Here is a 14,809-nt window from a genome sequence, read left to right on the forward strand (position 1 = left end):
GACCATAGGGCTGCCTATGCATAAAATTAGTAGCCTGGTTTTTTATGGCAATTTAGGGGCTAATTCTCATGTCTCCTACAGCACTCAGAAAACATAATAAATACTCATGGTTGGTAGAAATAAACCATATTCAAATAGAGCAAACTGCCATTGCTTCCTCAGTTTCCAATGCCTTAAAAAACTACCCTTTGCTTCTTACCACAAAGTCCATTCCTTCATATATGGCTTTCTCTGATGCTTGTGTTTTCTCATTTCATTGTACCTGTTCCCTCCTTCTACACAGTAGCTGGAATCTTTCTACCTTTTCCTGAGCCCTGTGTCTATGAGGCATAGTCATCCTTTGGCCAACCATGTCATGCCTATCATTTGATACTGCTTACCACAGTTTTCTACTGTCAACCTCTCAGGTGAGGGACAATGAGATTATTGTGTGAGCAAACATTATGTGTTGTTTTCCCTTCTCTGTTGGCAGTGATAATAAAGTGACCTTGACTTTCATCTAAGACTATAGCACTAAAAACCAAAAGGTAAGAGAAGAATGAACAAATCCAGTTCAGAAGGCTGGACTTCAACTCTGCAACAGTATGGAGGTCAGTATAGACATCCACACCGGGCTTTCAAGAACATGTGTGGCGGGGTGGGGGGAGGATGTGGCTGGGAAGGTGGCTCAGTGGTAGAGTGCTTGCTTTGCATGCGTGAGGCCCTGGGTTCGATTCCTCAGTACCACATAAGCAGAAAAAGCTGGAAGTGGCACTGTGGCTCAAGTGGTAGAGCTGAAGAGCTGAGGGACAGCGCCCAGGCCCAGAGTTCAGACCCTACAACCGAAAAAAAAAAAAAAAAAACGTGTGTGTGTGTGTGTGTGTGTGTGTGTGTGTGTGTGTGTGTGTGTGTGTGTGTGTGTGTGTGTGTGTGTGTGTGTGTGTGTGTGTGTGTGTGTGTGTGTGTGTGTGTGTGTGTGTCCAGTGGAGAAGGAGAAAGGACTCTAGTGCAGGAATTCAGGAAGCTTCCCAAACCAAAAGAAATATTTACAAAGCGTCTTCATTTTAATGAAAAGATCCTATTCTCTCTAATTATTTAGATAGAAATACAGGTAGATTGACAGACAGACAATTTCTTTATGGATATGTATCTGCTTTGTTAACAGCACTTTTTATATTCGTCTTCAAGATAAGTTTTACCTATGATAAACAATTTATAAAAATTAAGACAGGCAGTTGAATTAAACTTTTTCATTGCTCATCTGGTCCATGTATATCCTCCCTCTATTTGGATCTCATGCATTGGATCTTCTTAAATTTGGCAAATATAGTTGCAATTCTGTTGAACATGTTTTTCTCTATAGAAAATGTTATGAGTACTAAAATGACATCTAGAGGTGACTGTCAATATAGCCTTTGTGTGTTCTGTGTATTTGTTTCAGTGTTATTTAAATAACTGAGGAGGTTTGATGACAGAATTAGCAACTGTATCTATTGAATGCCTTGTCAGAGTAACCAAAGGAATAGTACTGTGCTCATTTTACAGATGCCTCGCTGTTAATCTAATAAAGATAAGTCCTTCATTGAGCTTACCAAATGCTGGGACTTGTGATTGCAAGATGAGTAATACATAGTTCTTGTTACTGACTGGTGCACATTGCAGGAGATAAATACATAAATACCCATTCTGGGTACTGAGTGTTGCTGGAGATAAATTCTGAAGGTTAGATTATATAGGAAGGATTCTTGTCAATCTGAAGAGGGTTGAAGGATGATACGAAAGCCCCCTGGAGGGAGATATATCACAGGAGAAGTTCTGGTTAGGTATGGCAGGTCAAGAAAAAACAAAAGCTCTGTTGTCTAAGAACTGTGTGTGATTCATCATTTCAGAAGGATAAAGTGAATAGCAGAAAAGAGGAGTAACTGCAGACACAATCAGAGGCCTGTGTCTTCAGGCTAAAGTATTTGGACTTGATTACACATGGAGTAAATATCTTATTTCCAAATACAGAAACATGAGAATGTTTACCCAGATCTGATTGTGTGTCTCCAGACTTTGTGGTATGAGTGTGTGTGTGTGTGTGTGTGTGTGTGTGTGTGTGTGTGTGTGTGTGTGTGTGTGCGTGGTGTTACTAGGATTGAACTCAGGGCCTAGTGCTAGCTATGCCAGTACTGTAAACTTTCACCATACCCACAGCCCGTTTTGTTTTTAGTTATTTTTTAGGTAGAGTCTCACATTTTTTTGCCAAGACTAGCCTCAGGCCATAATCCTCCTACCTTTTGCTTAGCTGGAATTACAAATATAACCCACTATGCCAGCTTGTTTGTTTTGAGATAAAGCTTCACTAACTCCTTTTTGTACAGACTGGCCATATTCACCTCTAACCTTGTGGTTTTTATACTAAGCCATAGATAATTCACAGATATTCCTGAAAAACTGTGTGCCAAAGATATACATAAATCACACTATAAGAAAGAAAAGAATAATAATTATTTGGAAAATAGTTTTAACACATTATGTGGGAAAACCCATTGTCACAGCTCTCTTACCAGTATTTTTGAACTTTGTGTCTATTGGTTAGACATTGTTTTACTCTTCAAATCATACTATAAACTCCACTTATTTTGTTAACTCTTATTAATAATAAGATAGCTAACTGAACATCACATAATACTAGGCTTACATTCAGTGGGTATTCCACAGCAAGTGTTCTTTGGGCACCTAAGAAATGCCTTCAGTAGCTGCCTGGAAGAGAGAAGAATCTGAGGCCCGACTACTTCAAGGGCACCTCTACCAAGGCTGGCCTTGCAGTTAACAGAATTCTCGCCCAATCCTGGCATCAGTGACTGACATCCTCTCAATAGATGTCAAGGGGGGCCTAGTCATAATGATGACTCTGCTGCCCCCAAACCATTAGCACTTCCCAAAGAAGAACGGGGGGACCAGGGACTATGACCTCCGCCTTGTGTGTAGTCACATTGCCTCAGAGAGACTGGGAAGTCCCCTGTTACATCCTAATGTGAGTGGTGTCTGGCCTTTTCATCAGATCATTCAAGTAGAGAGGGTGCAGAGGAAGTCAGCTCTAATCACTTGGTATAAAGCAGAGGGCAAAGAGAACATTCCATGTTCAAAAATAGATTGTCAAAGCAGAAAATGTCATTGGGTGAGTCCCATAAGTGGAGCTTGGAGAGAAACCTTGGGCAGTTGAGGAAACTTGAAATGAAGTTTTTGTTTTTGCTTGTTTGTTGAAGCCTGAGAGCAAGAAATCATTGCATTTATAAAGACTTAAAAGCTCCTAGGGCTGGGAAGGTGGTAGAATGCTTGCCTAGCATGCATGAGACCCTGGGTTCCATTCCTCAGTACCACATAAGCAGAAAAAATAAAACAGAAGTGGCACTATAGCTCAAGTGGTAGAGCACTAGCCTTGAGCTGAAGAGCTGAGGAACAGCACCCAGGCCCAGAGTTCAGGCCCCACGACCTCACCCCCCCCCCAAAAAAAAGCTCCTGAACTAATAGCATCAGCAGTGATAGACACTTAACTGAAACATACTCATTATCAGGAAGTGGATGAGGGATCTATATCTCAAGGAAAACGAACTCCATTTCATCTTTCTCTTTAAAAGTTTAATTAAATGACATAATTGTTATCATAAGAACAGGGAATATACCCAAGGAGAACAAGTTTATTTTCTTGAAGTTCCACTTTGTAGTCTGTTACAGATGAGCTGGTGGCAAGCCAACTATTGTGAGTTCCTCCTAAGATTGAGAACAAGGATAAAATGAATAATATCAGTACAATAATATAGAAGAGGCTCCAATAATTTGCAATAATGAATTTGTTAGCTGTGTAATATGAATGACTGTTGTATTAGTCCTTATACATTATTATCCTAAATATTAAATATTGCATTGATTTTGAAAAAGGAATCAGATATTCAGATAATATTTAGGAAAAGAAGTGGAGCAAGAAAGATTTCAGAGAAGCAGAGGCTGAGGGAGAGAGAAGGAATAAGGAAAGAGAGAAAGAGAATGATTTTGAACTCAATTAGAGGTCACACTATGCTGTTTACTTGAGCTGAGATTTCTTTCAATTATTGCCCTGATTGAATAGATCTCTAACCATTTTCATCAACCTTGAGGCTCAAGCATCAGTCCTTTGCATTCTTATTTCTAAAACCCAGACACAAAAATAGCATAGGCGGCTTAACACAGTTTTACAATGGAAGAAAGAGAAGTAGGAGAGAAGGAAGAGAAGGAGGAAGAAGAAGAGGAGGAGCGAGGCAGCAATTCTGCAACTGCAACTGCTGTTAGGAAGTCAAGAAAAAACAATGATCATGAATGTATGAATGAACCTACTCCCTTTTGGGGACAGAAGCAGACACTTTAGCCAAGTTCAAAATGAAATTACACATTCCTCCAGACCCCTTTTCTGCCATCACTGTATAATTTACTATAATTTACATGCAAGATGTCTGCATAGTTAATCTTCCTCTAGAGCATCTGGTATTTATCATCAGAAACAGATGGATGTGAATTTCTGGAGAAGATCTTCATATATTGTGGATTAGAAACATTCCTCTCCAAGTCTATTTCTTTAAATGTCCAAAGTACAGCTGAGTGCATATGTGATATTAAGTAGGGGGATGATTGTTCACACATAGGAATTCCTGATGAGTCCTGAATGAACCAGGGCTGGAGACGTGAAAATAATGGGCTTGAATTTTATAGCTGAAAGGGGCCCAAAAAGCTTCCCAATACTCTTCTGTCTCTGGACATGACAGACAGCTTTTATACAAGAACTGGAGCCATTGTGGCTGCATTGAAAATGGAGGCTGAGTTTTCTGAAATGTAGCATGGGATTCCCTTAGCATGTGGTTGCTTCTTCACATAGAGAAAGGAGAACGTATGTTTTGTTCTTTTTTTCCTTCAGATTATCCATTTCACAGTGATGACTAAGATGCTGCTATACGTTGAGTGTCTGTTGCCCAAGACTCATGCATGATGCTGTAGTGTCAGGAGGTGGGGTCTGATGGGAGATGTTTAGGTCACAGAGCGTAGTTCTCACAAATAGAGCAATGCTGCTATCTCAGGGTGGGTTAGTTGCCTGAAGACTGAGTTGTGACAAATGCCAAGCTTTGTTTCTTGGCCTGTGCTTGTCTTTTTAACCTTCTATGGTATGACACAGAACGAAGGCCTTACCTGATGGGTCCTTGGACTTCCAGGCCTCTAGAACTATGAGCTAAAATCTTCTTTCTTTCTTCTAATTGATCCAGTCTGTTGTATTCAATTATAATGACAGAAATGGACTAAGGGAGACATGCAAAAGAAGCTGTTCACATGCTGTAATGAGATCAGTGTGCATTCTACTGGCCTCAGAGGCTGGAACTCTACTTCTCCTGTAGGAATTTCCACATGTTGGTGACATGAATATCTCTCAGTATTCATTCTGGAGACACAAATCCAGGTTCTGCCAGATATAGGCTCTTGTGGGACACTGAGTTGCACTCTTATGGCTTCTCATATGCTACAATCTTTTCTTTTTCTTTTTTTAATATACATTTTATTGTAAAGATACTGTACAGAAGGGTTTCAGTTACATAAGTAAGGTAATGGGTACATTTCCTATTGAACATTGTTATCTCCTCCTTTGTTTTTCCACTACATCCCTCCCCTCTCTACCTCCCCAACTCTTCTCTTCCCCCAAGCCCGAAGCTATAAAGTTCATTTTCAGCATAGTGGCTTGTAGGGCTCATTGTTACAATGGGTCAACATGTATCCTTATTTCAGCGTTTCATATGCTACAATTTTTTCTTTGCTGTAGTCTATGAGTTTGATTTAGAAATTCAGGAAAATCTAGCAATGAACAAATAGGTGAGAGATTGGGAAGTGTTCATTCAATGAGAATAATCTACAAGCTTTAGCACTTTGAAGCTATGGCATGCTAAGCCATGCCTGCTACTTGGAAGATTACAATCTCCACCTGGAGACTGAAAGAGGATCATGCTAAAGGCCAGTCAGTGCAAAATATTGGCAAGTTCCCCATCTCAATCAATAGGCCAAGTGTTGTAGCATATGTCTATCTAAAGGGCTAGAAACAATAGCTAAAATAAAAGGCTGGAACATGGTTTAAACTATAGAGTGCCTGCTTATCCAGTTCAAGGCCCTGAATTCCAGTCTTAGCCATCAAAAGAAAAAAAAGACTTATAATGAGATCTCTGAAAAGGACAGTCATTAGAGAAGTTCATGAGGAACAGAAGCACTTCATACACTTTGGGACACAGTGGGCATTTTTTTGCTCTATTGCTTAGCTCTTCTTTGAATATCTATTTGAGTGCCTCATTGCCACTAAACAGAATATCCAAAAGCATTGTAAGTCTTTAGTTTTACAGATATATTCTACAGCTTTCCACATATTGGCAAAAAAAATTAAAAATTGCAAATTTCTTAAAATTTAGCAGCTTGTAGTTCCATGTATAAGAAAAATAAATATTGTTAAGGTTAATTAGTAAATTTACAGTCATGTGAATTAATTGTTCTTTAATTTCCTGGACCTATTAATTTTATAAATAAACTTAATCCTTCCTAATATATCCTAGTATATCTAAACCACAAATCATCTTAAAGTTTGTAAAGGGTGATTGGATTCCAGAGCATTAGGGTCAGACATCTCTGCCATGTGTCTGTATGAGCAATCCACTTAACTTCTCTGGGTCTTACCTTTGTTTTGGAACGGTGATCCCTTTTATGCCTGGCTGATAGGGCTTTGGAAGACTCCAGAATAGTGATATGTGTTAGAGGTTTACCTATTTTGTGTGGGAAATTGTTTTCAAAAGTGTAGCATATATTTTTAGTTTTCCTGAAAAGTAATGCTTTCTATAAAAAGAAATGGAAAACTTTCTCACCTCTCAGAGCTATAAAATTAATAGCTCTCATTTCTGTCTGAATTTGACCTTTGCTCTTGGACTCCCTTACTATTCTCTCTCTTACTACTCTCCCTCCCTTTGTGGAACATTCATAAGAATGTAAGACCAGAGACCATCAAAGTCCCAAAAAGGATCAGATAGAAAGTGGTACCCAGGATGAAGCCTCAGAAATGTTCATCTTCATTTGTAACTCCCTAGCTCACACATACATACAGATCCAAACATGACCATGACAGCTTGCTTTTCTTGATTTTCACAGACAAACACAAAAGCAGCCCAAATTGACTAAATTAATTTTCTAATCATAAGTTTTCCATCTTTAATGTCTATATTTAATATCTTTTCCTATTTGTCTCACCAAGTCTGTGTGCAGGCTGCACAAGTAGTTTACTGTCCCTGTGCCTTCTGGAATTAGTCTGCTCAGTGAAGATAGGCCTCAGTCCCCACTACTGTCCACTCTATGTGTGTCCTATATGTAGGATTTGGCTACTACCCAGTTGCAGATTCCTACTGTGGTCTGCCTGATTTCAGCCCTGTCAACTCTTGGGAGTATTCTGCTTCAGGGTCAAAATTGTGAATGAAACCAAACCCCAGAGAATTGATGAGCCAGTGGGAGAATCTCAAGAGAATCAAGCACTTCTGACCCCATCACATATGCATACTTATTGTTATGAAATATTATCTGGGGCCTTGTTATTACTTTTCTTTCCAGTGATGTGGATGGTATGTTGGATTTTTGCCTGATAATTATTCATTATCTCTCAAATAGAAAAGACTTAGTTTTATTCTGAGAGTTGAAAAGGAATAGAGCTGAGTACCAGTGGCTCACACTTGTAATCCTCACTACTCAGGAAGCTGAGATTTGAGGATTGCAGTTCAAAGCCAGCCCAGGCAGGAAAGTCTGTGAGACTCTCTATCTCCAGTAAACGACCAGAAAACTGGAAATCGCACTGTGGCTCTAGTGGTAGAGTGCTAGCCTTGAGCTGAATTGCTGAGGAACAGCGCCCAGGCCCAGAGTTCAAGCCCCACAACCGAAAAAAGAAAGAAAGAAAGAAGTTTCTGTCACTCCAAGAGTATGTTCATTGTAAGACAGTCTTTCTGAAAGAAAACATTTTATTTAATATACTACATTGACATTGTGGAAAAGACCAGTGAGCATCTGCCAACTAAAATCAATGGTCTAAGTTAACACCTAAAAGTAGTTTTCACTTTTAAGGTACTAAAGTAATCTTTTCCAGACATTTAAGATGTAAAGTTTTAAGATATAAAAGTGAGAAACTATGGCAAATGTGTTCATCTAAGGTAGAGTTGCCAGATAAAATGCAAGATGCCCAGTCTAATTTGAATTTTGTATAAATTTTTATATAATTTTATATAAGTATAAACTTCAATGATAACTAGGCTCACTGTATTTTTTGTTTTTTAAATATATTAAATATTTAATATACCAACTATAATCTAAGGGATACATGTTTTCCAACATCGTTACTCAGTACAACCCAATATCTCTAAGAAGTCCAATTAATTTGGGAAATCATTCAGTACAATTTGAAATCTCACTGAGGCAGGATCCTTAGCATTGACACTACTGACATGTAAGGCTTATCACACTTGGTTGTGGGGCTATGTATCATCAGATACTTGGTACCACTGGCCTCTACCAACTAGAACCAGAAGTATTTCCTTGCTGTAATATCCAAAACTGTTACCAGACATTGCTTATGTGCCCCAGGAAGGTGGTGAGGGGTGTGGAGCATTATCCCTTCTTACTTGGCTTTCATGCTCAAGGCTAGTGCTCTACCACTTGAGCCACATCTTCATTTCCAGTTTTTTTGCTGGCTAATTGGAAATAAAAAAGTCTCATGGGCTTTTCTGTTTGGGTTGGCTTTGAACCTTGATCCTCAGACATAATCTCCCAAGTAGCTGGGATTACACATGTATGAGCCCCAGGTGCCTGGCTAAGTATGTGTTTTAATAGAAAACTAGTCTTTCTCTTGAGGAAAGAAAGGGAAACTCATTTGTTACATTGTCTTCACTTCCAAATATCTTAGAAGACTCCAAGGAGGACTTCTGGGAAATGGAGGAGGTAAAGAGCTGATAAACATCAAAATGAAGGTCAATCAAGAAAGCTTCCGTTTTCCTAAGTTGGTCCAAGAGAAAAGTAAAGTGGAATGAACTGTGGTAAGCTCAAGTTCCCAGCACAGCCTTATTCATGCTTTGAAAGAACAGTTAGTACAGAACCCACTGATTTTTGGGAAAGGAGTGTTTTATTTGGATAACAATAATTGAAATTCCTTCCTAGACCACCTAGCTACATAGTCATTTGTGTGTGGGTCCAAAAAAAGAAATGGTCAAGAGCATTAAAAACTCGTCAGAAAACTGTTTAATTGATTTTTCACATACTAATTCCATGGGAATTTTGCTATTGTTTCTATTTCCCCCAATCAAACATATGAATTTAGTTTTCTATTTAACCAAGAAAGTAATGTGGCTATGCATATTATGGAGAAATCCTTAAAGAATTAACCTTTCAAGTATTTATGGCTCTAAGTACTATTCTTTGGTTCCATAGTGAGAGTCACTAATCATTCTTCTCTCCAAAGAATGTCCAATATAATCCTACTTTCCACTCTGATTCTACATGACTGCCAGATGAGAGGGAAAACTCAAATCTACTTCCAGTAAAGAGAAACTCCAAATGACAGTAGTTCAAATAAAATTCCAAAGAGAATATGTGTGTTAGATTATTAGATTTTGCCAGAAAACCACACAGACATCCAGGTACAAAGAACAAAGAAAGGCTTCTTGCAGCAAAGGGGCCTACAATACCCCTCTCACAAGACAGGAGTGAGAAGAAGCTCTGGCTATTGTCTGAGGTGACCTGTAAAACCTACTGAGGCTAGGAGGGGCTAGAAGGGACCAGGAGGCGGAGACTCCGGTGTAGATATGAGGACCAGGGGCTTTATCATGGCAGACTAGGATTTATGGCTGCTGCCGAAGTAGTAGATAAGGGTCCTGCAGCTGCCCAGACCTGAAGGTCACTCTAAGGGGCTCTTGCTGCCTTATATGGTGGTAGCTGCCCCAGAGGAGTACCATCTCAAGGAAAAGGGAGGTTGGAGGCTGATTATTTACTGCCTTTACTAAATGGGCCTAGTGTTGCTTAGGAAGGCGTATGCCAAGCTGTGGAAGGGAAAAGGAGCATGCTAAACTATGGGAAGGGAGCTCATTGGGCTACCAATGTGAATGTTTTACTCTGCCTATATTAATTTAAAATGTATAATTTGGTATTTTGAAGGATAATGCAAACTCTTTTTTTTTTTTTTTTGGTATTTTGAGATGAGTATCTTGCTATAGAGGCCAGACTGGCTTCTAACTGACAATTCTCCTGCTTTAGCCTCCTAAGTGCTGGGATTACAAGCATGTACCACCAGACTGATGACAAAACATTTTTTAATTGAGTCATCCTAACTAAGTTTTTTTTTGTATCTTAATTCTTGTTTTAGTTATATCAAGGCAATTCTGCTCTAAGGACAAGCCCAAGAAAGACACATTACCCTTAGGATCAAGCCCCAAATCCTTTACAGTCATAAGGTCCTAGATAATCTGACTGGAGAACGCCACACTTTGTCCAACTCCCGGAGATTAGGTTAGACTGCTCTTACATAAAGACCTCCAAAGAGAGTGCTTCAAATATAATCAAAGGTGATTACCTTCTCTAACACAATAGAAGTATATAGATGTCAGTGAACCAGGGCTGTGGGAGAAATGACTTATGAGACCATACCATGACCCTTTTTTTTTTTTTTTTTGCTTCTTCATCTCTTAGGGCATTCTCCTTGTCACATGGTCAAAGCTCACCTCCACCCTTTAGGAAGAGAGGCAGGAATATAACATTCTTTTGAAAAACTATTGCAGAATGGGTTCTCCAGGAAACATACTCTGAGATGGAGACAAGTATACAGGGAATCATAATGGGGTACTCTTAGGGGGTGTACATATAGGGAGAAAGTAAGTAAGCAGAATAAGAAAGAGAGAAAAGCTTGGCTGCAAGATTGCCTTAGACCTTGGTGTCCTTTGGCCATTTATTGGCTATGAGTTGTAATAGGAAAGAGATATGACCTTGGATGAGACAGATATTTGCAGCTGAGGCAATTCCCAAAGAAGGTTGTCAACAACAAACTTTCAGGAAAAAAAAGATGGCAGCTCAGCACAGCATGCATGGTGGCATGTGACCTAGAAGTTTCATGAACTACTCCCTCTTATTTCTTGTTATCTGGAATGGTTAGGGTGGCCACCTTAGCTGCAATGGAAAATACAGTCTCTAGCTAGAAGGGAAGAAATGGATAACAGAAAATAATCATTATAGGGAAGGAATTTGTTTAACTTATTGACTATTTTATATCAAAAATTATTCCATTGAGAAGCTACCCATAAAGCACACAGGTAGAGAAAGGTAAAAATATGGTTCACATCCAGTTATGACCTTTGAGTAGAAATGACTACACCAATCTTGACTACATTTCAGAATGAACCAGAGCTTTGTAGGAAGGAATTTCTAGGGGTGTATTTCTAGGTTGCTCCTCCAAACATCAAATTTGGTATTAAATTTTCTAGGAAGTGCTGCATGTCAAAACAAGTCATCTAATATGGAGGATTAAATGTGCTGAATTGTGATTTTGTTTCTATAAAGAAGATAGTTATATTGATCCGAGATCAAATTAATACAAAGATACCACTTTCTGTTAGAATTATTGTTGCAATTTGTTGGATTCTCAGCATAATAATGGTACCTAGAAAATTAAAAAGAGCAAAAAGTGTTCAAATGCCTAGTATCTTTCTAAACATAGCCAGTTTCTGCCATTGTTATACACAGTGATTAGAAACACACACACACACACACACACACACGCGCACACACACACACACACACACACACACACACACGCACACGCACATGCACACAAACACGAAACTACCACAGCCAGATAATAAAACTCTAATCAATAGTGTGCTTATGTGAGACTAACCAACTGAATAACCATTTCTTTTGCATAGTTTGAATAAAGGACAAAGTGAGGCCAGTATGTGGTTATGAGAAAATCAATGAAACTATAAAAGCTCAAACAGAGAGAACAAGGGGACCATAAAATGTCTGACTTCTGAAATGCCAGTGGGATCCTAGAAGTGTTTGGTTTCTTCTTCAGAGGCAAATTTTAAGTAGCAGTTGAATCTAGTTAGCCTTATCACTTTGTGCTACAGGCCACATTGAAGCTATGATTTCCTGGACTTCCTTTTGCCCCAACATCCTGATTCCTATTATTAATCATTTGAGGTAAACAATCACTATAACTAATACCTTAATTGTGCCTACCAAGAAAGACTCTATCCCTAACTGAAAAATATGATGAAACTAAGGTCCATACTCAAAATTCAGGGTGTCTCATTCTCATTAAGTAACCACGCCAATCTTCACATTAAAGTATCTGTACTCATCCTCCTACTGCACAGATGTCACGCTGAAAGAAGGCTGAGGAGAGAAAGGTGACTCCGCCCCTGCTGTCATAAGGAAACAAGAAAGCAAGAACATGGAAGAGGAAATGGAGAGGAAGCTGAGGCTGTTGAAGTAGGCTGAGACAAAAGCTGCTGGCAAAGATGTCTCCATTAAGCCACAGTGGTCTTTACAGCAGGGGTCAATACTGTCACTACATTGGTGGAGAACAAGAAGGCACAGGTGGCTGTGATGGTACATGACATGGATTCCATTGATCTGGCTGTCTTTCTGCCAGAAATGTGTCTCAAGCTGGAGATCAGCCTGGAATACCTAGTTCACAAGAAGATGTGCACCATTATTGCTTATGTTGACTTAAAAGACAAAGGGGTTCTGACTAAGCTGATGGAAACAATCAGGACCAATTATAAGGACAGATATGAAAAACTAGTTGTCACTGGAGAGGCAATATCCCTTGGGTCCAAAATCTGTGATAACCTTATCAAGCTGGAAAGGAAAAAGGCTAATGAGCTCGCCATTAAAATAGGTAATATTGAGTTCTCTATACATGAAGAAAATAGAAACTATCCATCCTCGAAAAAATTAAAATGAGAATAAAGCAAATGTATTAGTAACTTTTGTAACTAATCATCATTCTGATGAAATGCATGGCATAAAAATTCAACTTATGAGAAAAAGGATTTCTTTTGGCTCAAAGTTTCAGCATTCAGGTCTATGGTCACTTGGCTTTGTGTTTCTAAACATCACAGCAGCAGAAGTATGTTGCAGAGGAAAGTCTTCACCTCACTGTGGACAGGAAGCAAAAAAGAGCAGCAACAGGAAGGGGCTGGGCAAGATATAATCCCCAAGGACACATCCCCAGTGACCTATTGCCTCCAACCAGGCAGGAAGTATCACCAGCTCTCAATGGCCTATTCAACTTTTGAAACCATCATTAAACTATTAGGTCAGGAACCTCATGATATAGGATCATTTCTGGAAATTACCTTGCAAAGACACCCAGGGATGTACTTGGCTAATATCTTAGGTACTTCCCAATTCAATCAAGTTTACAGTCAAGATTAACCATTGTAGTTTAATTAGAAAATCTCTACCTCTAATGTCTGGGTATGTCACACTGGGTTCCACTGAAAGCTCATCCCAGGACTCTCCTATTCCGAACTCAGCTCTTTCCTCTACCCTTTGCCCTCTGTCCTTGTCTCCATCTTCTTCCAGATACCAGGAATGGAATACAGATGACATTTCACCTATGGGCAGGCTCATAGAGATCCTCAAAATGGGCAAGATTTTGTCTCGTCCTTGTGTTTAATTTCTTTTTTTTTTTTTTTGGTCCTCAGAGTTACTAATGTAATTATTTTATGTACTTGTACCAAGGGGTTTCAATTCAACAAATCAGATTTGTGTTTAATTTCTTAATATCAGAGGAATCGTACCAGTTACTGAAGTCTCACATTTTAAGGACAAAGTAGTGTCTCCATGACAGATCTACTCTGAGCCCTATCTAAGTCCACATCTGGAATTTGGTAATAGGTCAGTAGAGGTGATAGCTGATGGTAACAGCTAAGTCCGTGAGACATTATAACAAGTTGCTGAGACAGCAGGCTGTAGTTCCCACAGGTCTGGGATTAAGCCCTAGCTCATCACACATTAGCTATGAGGCCATGGAAGACTCTATCACTTGCAGGTACAAGGCCCTGAATTTGATCTCTAGCACCATGGAGAAAAAAATCATTCATCTTCCTTAAAGTTTCACCTCCTTTTTTTATACAATAGGGACATAATAATAGTATTCACTTTTAGTGAGTAGCTGTGAGAGTCAAGCGATGTTAAATTAGCTCCTGGCACAGGACCTTGAATGAAACATGTTCTGATAAATGATTGTTGTTATAGTAGCTTCCCCATTAATAAGTTTAGAAGAAACTAACTCAAAGGTATGAGGTACGAAGTTAACTTGATCCAGAAACAAAACCTCAGAAGGAGAGATTCCAGATATATCTCAGAGCCCAGCTCTTAGATTTGTGCTTCTGTCTCACTTTCCAGTAACTCCTCACTGAGGCCCATATCCAAATGAGATTGTATGTAAATTGTAAAAAGAGATGTTTTGTTAACAACACCTGAAAGACAGAGGTGCCTCTGGTTCTATCCCATCTGGCTGCAGGGGTGGGGGAGCGGGGAGGGCAGAGGAGAGGGAGAGCTAACCATTTAAACTTCTCTGCAAGACACTGCACAACGTTAGAATCTCACAGAATCCAGAGCATACTGGATATACTCAGGTATACTCAGAAGATTTCACAACAGTCTCTAGCAGAGATGATGGTAGCCTCGAGCTGATATGTCAAAAGTACTAAGACAAGATTATGGTTCACAATGGAAGGGTCAGTGATTTCTCTAGCAGATA

General features: G+C 39.3%; 1 protein-coding gene across 1 annotated transcript in view; it reads left to right on the forward strand.

The window, feature by feature from the left end:
* Nucleotides 1–520: 520 nt before the first annotated feature.
* The window catches only part of LOC138837143 (thrombospondin-4), a 75,684-nt gene continuing 61,395 nt past the window's right edge, over nt 521–14,809 (forward strand). The window contains exons 1-3 of the mRNA XM_070035941.1: nt 521–590; nt 8,954–9,083; nt 12,411–12,937. Of these exons, the coding sequence (XP_069892042.1) occupies nt 12,643–12,937 (295 nt within the window). The 5' untranslated portion in view covers nt 521–590; nt 8,954–9,083; nt 12,411–12,642. The remainder of the gene's footprint in view (nt 591–8,953; nt 9,084–12,410; nt 12,938–14,809) is intronic.

Source organism: Dipodomys merriami, unplaced genomic scaffold (genome assembly GCF_024711535.1).
Source record: "Dipodomys merriami isolate MVZ:Mamm:240054 unplaced genomic scaffold, mDipMer1.0.p SCAF_263, whole genome shotgun sequence".
Taxonomy (NCBI): Eukaryota; Metazoa; Chordata; class Mammalia; order Rodentia; family Heteromyidae; genus Dipodomys; species Dipodomys merriami.